General features: G+C 41.7%; 1 protein-coding gene across 3 annotated transcripts; it reads left to right on the top strand.

Annotated features, from left to right (window-relative positions):
* Positions 1-526: 526 nt before the first annotated feature.
* Positions 527-8,786, top strand: LOC111271866 (uncharacterized). Of its 3 annotated transcripts, none has more exons than XR_015315506.1 (3): positions 527-685; positions 5,041-5,901; positions 8,481-8,786. XR_015315506.1 is itself a non-coding variant. In XM_022852880.2 (3 exons), exons 1-3 carry the CDS (start codon positions 570-572, stop codon positions 8,667-8,669), a joined length of 351 nt encoding a protein of 116 aa, XP_022708615.1. In that variant the 5' UTR covers positions 527-569; the 3' UTR covers positions 8,670-8,786. The 3 variants fall into 3 exon arrangements, 1 of the variants encoding a protein (XP_022708615.1); XR_002687183.2 differs by lacking the exon at positions 8,481-8,786 and adding an exon at positions 2,330-4,711 and having other exon boundaries at positions 5,041-5,599; XM_022852880.2 differs by having other exon boundaries at positions 5,041-5,086.
* Positions 8,787-8,813: the final 27 nt, after the last annotated feature.

Genomic DNA, 8,813 nt, shown 5'->3' with positions numbered 1-8,813 from the left:
GACGCAAGCTAACTGAGATGGCCTGCTACTTCAGCCTACTTTTGCTCTGACTGCGACATTGATGCTCGTTAGGTCGCCGCAGGAAAAGGGGCACCACCTTTCAAACTTTCAGTCTGCCAGTATTCGTCCACTCCAAGCGATTTTCATTTGCAAGACAGGCAAAACACAATTTTTCAAAACTTCTAGCGATAAGTAATGTAGGAAACCGGACAGCTTCGTCGGACACGTTTGCGGCTCGCTTCGAGCGAAAAACTTTACGTCCATTTTTGGTACACACGTCCCTCTTAAAGGACACTACTAGATCGAGATAACACACGCAATTCCGGTATTGACACTTATGTATTGTTAATAATCGAGCGTCGAAACAAATACAACTGCCCAAAGTAACGGTATTATACCATGGGACGGTAAGCTCATATCAACATAAAATTGGGCAGAAAACAGCTTTCGTTCGATGTGAGCATTGTGCAGAAAAGGATTTTCCCGCAGTTGAATATGAGGTTAGCCACAGTCTTTCTTTATAGGTAGGACACACGTATAGAAGTTATCTTGCTTAGAAAACGAAATCGATGAAGCAGTGGACCGCGCATACGCCAGATCTGGCTAACTTATACGACCTGCTAAAACTGCGAGTTCAGACAACGACAGAATTTCGAGCATTTATTTGCAGCGATTATTCCATTGGGTGAGTATAATTCATCTTGTAGAACTTCAGGGCTAGTGGCGGCTGATAGATCGCAAAGGTTCCGTACGGATTTACAGTGACGCGGCTAATTAGTGGGCGACGAGGATCACTCTTTAACAGAATTAAAGAAAAGACATACATATGTACTATCATCCCATATAGGGTCTACTATTTGTTGAAACCAATAGTGGCAATATTAATGAAGTAACCTACGGTCCCAGCATTAAATCTGGTTTGTTCATTGTTGAAGTGATCAATTATGTGACACACAATAGATGGCCGGTGGCACCGCTCACTACAAACGAACACTATAATTCAATTTGTATCCGACACGGCAAAATTTCTTGACTAATTAGGATCAGATGATAGGACAATATAGATTTTTAGGACATACAACATACACTGCTCCGGTAATTATTTTCATATTGCCGCCGAGCTTGTTGTTATCGTTGTTATTATTATGGGCGTCCGAACAATTATTTATCCGCTTCGTTGGACAGAACTAACATATTGTAGTACGAGCTTGTAGTCACCGGTCGTCCGGACCAGCAGAAAAGGCAAGGCGTATCTTCGCCGAATGATTAAGCGATACTCATAACAATTATAAACGACGTTTGCCCTTAGGACACGTATAGAATAGATGGCTGTATTAAGAAATCGCCGTCGAAGTTGCTTCACGATTCTATATCGTCAAGTAAATTCTGTGCAAGAGGCATTCTGATGAAGGAATCAATGGCCCCCACGGCCTCCTACCCTATTCTTTCTCTGCCGAATTTTAAGTATCAAAAATGGCGCTCTTGAAAGGTTATCTCAAAAACGTGAGCTTAGTGAGAGAGAGAGATGTTGTTGTCTTTGTGGTAAGATGGAGGTATGGGAGCCGATGGTAGCGTTGCAATCTACGTAGTTCTCGGCTTCCATAATTTCCTTGCTGTCTACCGAATTAAACCTTTATGAGCCCTGTCACTGAGTCGTGTCGGTGAAAAAAAACTAAATCAACTGTAGAAAACAGTCAGTGCTTTAGGGCTTTATCGATCTAAATACTTTCGAAGATGTATGAAAATATCGAGGCCCTGTTGTTACAGTACGTTGTTAATATTAACGTTACGCTTAATACACTTAATACGTCAATATACGTTACGCTTACGTATAAAATAACGTTCATTATATTCAGGACTCACATAGAAATTCGCAGGCGACAACTATCGTTAAGAGCTGATTAAAATCTATTTAGAATTACATGAAGCTGGCTATTCAGTCCTGATAAGGGTACACAATGCTGAAGGCTCAGTCGAATTAAGATAAATAGAAAAAATTATAAACCCGTGTCTTTTATATAGATACAGTGAACGTTACAGTGCCAGCTATTGATCTTTCAAACGCTGGCGTTGTAAGAAGTTAAATGATGATTTCAGTTACAGAAGATAAATTACTAGATACAATAAGTTAAACTTCATCTCTGATAACGATTGTTTTATGAACACAACCTTATTAGTAATTCGTTATTAATTAATTAATTAATTTTACTTAATAATTATTATTTTTTGCATGAATGATCTATTGTTGTACATAACAGATCGTTTTGTTATTCCGCCCTAGATAATAGCTAAGCATATCGATTTAAATGGAGTTATTATACTGTATCAGATGAGCCTGGATCTGCATGGTATCAAATTGCTACACCAACAACATCGACAACAACAAAAGCAACAAAATCGAAGATAATAACGACAGCGGTTATGATTAGATCGAAGACCCTCGAAGAATGGCTCCTGCGGGCGCCATTTGGGAACAGAAGCCTTCGTCTCTGCCGATTTTCAAACACAACCACCATGGAATCAATTTTACACCCATTTATCTACCCTTCATCGCACAGCGATACCCCGACAAACATACACATCATTGTCTCTGAGCAGCACAATGAAAGCTTTTGCTGATCTGGCCACTGCTTCTTGAGCATCATCACCACTCTGCTATAATGATATCTTGCGTTCAACGTCTAACATCGCCAATCAACGCATGTGAACGAAACAATCTTTGCGAGCTCAGATGTGTAACAATATATAACAAGGTAATAAAAACAATAATTCTATTTAGGGACCGGCCGTCACAGGGAATACGTTTAACGTCAGTGTGATGCGTTGAACTATGCAGTCGAGGCAAGTTACTGCTACCCTAGATGCGTGTCTACGGGTCGGCAGTTTCCTTTGGACGCTATCCAGATATATCAACGCCTGCTGCCGCGTATCTAATCTATTCTTGTTTTGTCGGCTGTGAGACGACCAACGTCGAGCGAACGAACTGCAACTCAGCATATAAACGGAACCATAAATTTTCCATATAACAATTATCCATCAAATATGATATGCAGTTGTGTTTAACGCCTCTACAGGAGAACTGAAGGCCACCGATGGCAACAACAACCAAAGTAATGCATCGGCATTGTTAGCATTAGCAAAACGGTACGGCGACAACTTTTTCGTGACGTTGGCCTAATGCAACGTTGGGGCGATACGAATTACAATTGAATGCGATACAAGTGCATAATAGTACCACGACTACAATTATACATACTATTCTATATTATCCTAGAAATGCGCAAAAAGACCTTCGTGTTAGAAGACAAATAACGGAGGCGTGGGTAAAACTCAACGCGATATACCCTTTCAGCGCGAGGCTAATTTGTCTGCTCTCATAATATATACATAAGCGGCTCTGTCGCTTGAACATCGTGAAATCCCCCTTTCAGACAAGCCTCGTCCGCCTGACGTCATACCGTTTTCTATTCTATGCTTTTGTTTCCAACGAGATAAACGGCGGAAGGTAGAAAACGATCTGCGTATAAAAGGCACGACAATTTTTGAGCATTCATACGCATCCCGTAGATTTATGGTGCTAGTACGGACCGGGTAGAGCAGAAACTTGACAGCATTTAACTTGACGAGAGGCAATAATCTGTGGCAGAATTAAAGAACGTATGAAGAGGCCTATTGAACCAGCTGTGACTAGAACTGGCCTCAAAGAAAAAGAGCTTCGGCAATGCTTAAATCTGTGAGTTAGATTTATGGACTCACAATTGTTGTGCTTCTCTAATTAAATATGAAGAAATATAGCAAACATAGAAGCTCAATAAAGAGAACCTACCTAATCTGATGTACTGGCTAACAAAGATGGCATAATTGTTTTCTGACTCAAATCGGACGTGAAATAAATCACTTCTCCCCCTATCTATAAAAATCTCATGTGTATCCGGACGTCAGGAGCGTTATGACGTATCTCGGGCTATAGCAACAAATTATGGCAATCCCGTCATTTCGATAACCCCACTTCGGCCCAAAAAATTGTCGCCATCGTTACTGATCGGCTAGCTTAATCTATGAGGAGACAACAACAAGCCATTTGACTCTTTTGCAGTCCATCTCCTTATCCATTTCGGCGTAGGCGCTCACTATTATCCTAATAGAGGCTACAGTCCTGATAGACCTGCAGAACTCCGCAAAACATCTACGCTACCGGTTCCCACGACCGTCATCGTTCCCGCTAAGCGTTATTTCGATCCGACTCCATATCCACACGGGTTCCTGGTCGGATACGGCCGGACGGCTAAATTTAGCCAGCCGCTCCTATCAGACGGGAGAGTCAATACGACTGCTTCCATTATACAATAGAATCGCGTGTCACGGATATTCCAGGGAAGCAACACCTTTCGGAGAGGGTTCGCGTGTGACAATGCTAATCTGCTGTGATTTATCATAAGCTGAATGGATGCCCCGAAAAGCGTTTCTTTTACTGCTGGATTAGTCACTGATAGACAAGTTTCTTTCTGCTCCCGCTGCTGTCGACACAATGGGACTACGGACACAGACAGATACAGGTTGACCACTCTTAGAACTAAACGCTCGTACAAACGCTGAAACAGAACGTCGCCCGCTGATATTCCGCACCACAATACTGCAAGCACTCATTTAATGTCTGGTCGTACCGACAGTCGCGAAGTGGGGCTAAGGGTGAAAAGTGCAGACCGAATGGGTAGGCGTACCTCACCGATAGAGTTACTATGGGCAACGTTTCAAATACGATTCTATAACAGCTACCGCTCAATTAATTATTCTACTGAACTTCTTTCGCTCGAATCGATTGTGGGTTCGTCATTTTATTATTAAGTACGTACGATCATAGTTTGATTTGTTGCATGGCTGTTGCTACTACGTATCGGAAGGAATTGAGTGTCCGAACGTTGAATTAAACCAAGGTCGCTATCTTCTGTATTACATGACATGTATGACATATATATATAAGTTCATTATGAATTGTATGCTTATGTCTTGTATACCGTTTCGGGATTGACTTTCTTTCAGGATCCTTTCGCATCTGAAGCATCCACCCTCTGAAGCACACAATCGAGTAGGTAACTGATCGAACGTTGCAAAGGTCCTTGTCGTTTTCATTGAATGGAGACCAACAAAACGATAACTATACATTTACATTATATTTCGGAACGGCGATCACTGCAGTTGGTTCTAGCAATGGAACTGTGCTAGGACATGTTGAAGTACCTAAATCGAATTGAGTAAACGTAGAATTTCAAGCTCCTCAATATAATATGATAGAATTTTAAAATGGAGGCCGCGATTAATCGATCGCTTTCTTTAGACACGCCAAATAAATACTTTCGTAGACGCTGTGCTGCTGCTGTTGTTGTGCGGGTATATGGGCGTATGAAGGAAAAGCCAGCCCCATTTGCCGCCCTCTCATGGATTTCGGTACCTGTCAGATGATAACATCATCAAACCGAGAACGAGGTACAAACAACCCACATAGAGCACACGCATGCAGACAACGCAATGGGACGTATTGCTTATAAGGCAGCACCGTCAAATTTTCCACCGGAATAAAATTGTTACCGTCTACGAATAAGTTGGTGCAAATATCTATTATATTAAGGCTGAAAAACACAATAAGAAGCTCACGGCTCATGAGGAGGAGGAGCGCACAAATTGAAAAATGGGCTGCAATTTTTTGTCGACAATTTACTAACCGGACGTCATTGAAAAAAACTGCTGAAAAAATTATGAGTTGGGTTTGAACTGAATAGGGTATACTTAAACCTTGATTGGGAGTCCATCAAGGGGGGAGTAAATCAGATTCGGTTCATGTTTTAGAATAATGAACAAGCCGGGCTACTACCATCGAAAACGTTCGTTTTCTCTAAGATGAAGGTTAGTAATATTTACAGAAAAAGGGTTGCTTATCTGAGCTAATCACCAAGTCAAGTATGCTAACTGACCGAGGGCTACCGAAATGATAATTATGGCATATAGTGAATCCCGATATCGCCGTACGGTGCCGTGATACTTCATTTTATCAATCAGATATAAACTGTATCTAAGAAAGCGAATACAAAAAGAGTCATTCCTATGACTACCTAATATAATTAGAACAAACAGTAAAAACAGCTTTATATATTGACGTTAGTCGTTATCAGCCAGTTTCTGTTTTTTTAACATCATTATTTAGTCTTGTTCCCTGCTCCACGGTGAGATACGGCATGGCTACAGTATGAAGGAAAGGCCACCGTCGTTAACATGTTGGGTTGACAACTTACGCGTAGTGCTATTCCAGCACATGTAGACGAGCAACATATATTGACGGCGCAAAAAGCCTCGTTTTAGGTGATTTTATCAACGAATGATGCAACAGCAGTTCGGTCATTTATGCGTATGTAGCTCTCGCAATCGGCTCTACAGTCGATTCAATAGACCTCTCCCATTCCCCCACAATGATGAGATTCCTCTGCTTATCTGGTCAACCTAAATCTTCTACACGACCATAACGTCTCATTTCCTTTATTCCTTTTCCGCAAATCTACTACATCGTATTTTTTGCCCCTCGCGTTTGTTTGAGATTTCGCCTGTTCATTAGGAGGCACGAACTTAGACAGCAAGTTCACCTGCTCTGGCCCATTCAGCCGCTTCTAACATCATCTCTCTTCCTGTTAAAGTTTACCCAATGAACAGCGTAATCGCCAACAGTGTTCCTATTCAGTGGCTGTATGCTCTATGGGCGCGAACCGCTCGTCGTTGAACCGTTGGTTTTTCTTTTCTCTATATAAATACTTACTGTACATGTTTAAATGGCAGCGGAGCTGTTCTGTACCTGCTGCTAGCGAACATGGCAGCGGCGTTGGCACCGCGATGGCCTGCGCCCGTAACGATACGGCAGGCATGACGCGACAGGAGGATAAAATATGATGGTTCGTACGTTTCGCTCCGTTTGAGAGCAACTATTTTGATGAAGATTTACGATTCTCTCTCATCGCGGGCCTGAACAAGAAGAAGAAACAGGGGGCTACGTCAATGATGGTGCGCAGTGCATTGGCCATTGGAAGAACGGTCGACTAGAGGTGGTAAGCCCGGAAGAGAGCGGTTGAGCGACGAACATTTGAGAGAAAATAGGGAAAGTGGGTGACGACAGGCGCCCGCCATCGAGCGGAGCTCTGAGGCCGGCGAAAACCGAGGGAGATGATGACAGCGCTGTGGCTCTTTAAGCTGATGCTTAGTCGATAGTGCAGAACTAACAGCAGCAGAGGGGCGCACGCCCAGGCGGCTCTCCAGCAGAAGAACGGAAAATAGAATGAACGTGAGATACCAAAAAAGAATGGGAGATGGGCAAAAAAAACGAATAATTTATATCTATCCAGTTCGATGTGGCTGTCAACAACAACAACAACATGAGCAACAATAATAATAGTGACGACGATAACAGCAGCACTGACAGTATTGAGTTGTCGACGCTGAGATTGTTGCTTCAAATCAAATTAGTTCTAGGCTTCCTCCCCTTTTTTCATAAACGAAAGTTAGACATACTGTACCCGATATCGATAGCACTACCACATTGCGGCAGCGATAATTAGGTACATAGGTTTAAGTTGTGAAACAGAGACGCTAGGTAGTCCTTCGCAGACAAGCCTCTGCTTAATAAATTAATCCTGCTGTTCAATCTAGTGAGCAACGCTAGCGGTAATCCCGCTTTGCTTGAGCAAGACTGAGATGTGTGTAACAGTGAACATTTTCCTGGTAGAAGCGCGAGAAGACGAAAATCTCCGATACTTAAAGCTGTGTAAGACAATCTCTAGCCGGTATCATTTGCTTGCAATAACATCACTTAATCCGAAGCATAGCGGCATTTATAAGGATTTGATTGCCTCATGGGGCTGGACGCCAAGAAGTCGAATCGGGTGCAGGTGTCTTTGTTTCGTCATGATGTGTTTCTTTGAACACTGCCGATGTCAATGCTGATTTCGCGTGTAATTTCCAAAGACACGTTTTTTGTCGAAGTTTCTTCCTTGTCATACTGGCAAGGTACCTAAAAACCTTGCTAGTACGAATCGCTTCGTTCCGTTTGCTGCCTGAGCTTTACTGAAGAATAATGAAACAATAGGTTGTTCAGCGACCGTTAAAAGCAGTGAAATAAACAGGATTCTGGGACTAAACGTGTACACGGTTCATTTTGGTTCTAAAGATCTCAACTCGAAAGCTTTCACGCTGTTAATAGATCAATGTCAATAGATCATTACACATACATGGTTATATATATTAACGCCTAATTTTAATTGTGCAATGTCTCATTTAGAATGGCTATTTGCGACAAGAATTTAACAAGAAACGAAGTACGTTTTGATGATAAGATGAAGTACGTCAGTCATGAATAAAATACCTTTAGTAGATTCTCGGACACAATTTAACTTTATTTCATCTTTTTTTTTTTGACACACTCTATCTGTTTGCAAAACATACAGGACATCTTCATCTTCACACCAGATTATCTCATTATTTGTAACAGTTTTACAAGGTATCCGTTCGCGTCAAATCAACCGGATTCGGTAAAAGTTGGACAGGTCGAACAATCTCTGATTGTACAAAAAAGTAGTATATTTGTGGATGATTTTTCATACAGAGCAATAAAAGACCAAATCATTGATGCCTAAAATCTCTCGCTTCTTACTCTATCTCCTGTCTATTGGATGTGATGTCGAATCCAACGTTTCATTTCGCTATTATCTTTAACAGTGGTAGTGAGTGCTTTAAACAGCTTGAAAAGTGCTTTGTACTTGGATAATAATAGCATATAT

The sequence above is a fragment of the Varroa jacobsoni genome, unplaced genomic scaffold, assembly GCF_002532875.2.
Source record: "Varroa jacobsoni isolate VJ856 unplaced genomic scaffold, vjacob_1.0 contig01151, whole genome shotgun sequence".
Taxonomy (NCBI): Eukaryota; Metazoa; Arthropoda; class Arachnida; order Mesostigmata; family Varroidae; genus Varroa; species Varroa jacobsoni.
The sequence above is the reverse complement of the archived record's forward strand: the minus strand, read 5'-3'. Positions and strand labels throughout refer to the sequence as shown.

Coding starts and splice junctions, on each gene's coding strand:
- LOC111271866 (XM_022852880.2), top strand. CDS start 570: ATGAAGCAGTGGACCGCGCATACGCCAGATCTGGCTAACTTATACGAC. Junction 686..5,040: donor TGCAGCGATTATTCCATTGG/GTGAGTATAATT, acceptor ACTTTCTTTCAG/GATCCTTTCGCATCTGAAGC. Junction 5,087..8,480: donor CCTCTGAAGCACACAATCGA/GTAGGTAACTGA, acceptor CAAAACATACAG/GACATCTTCATCTTCACACC.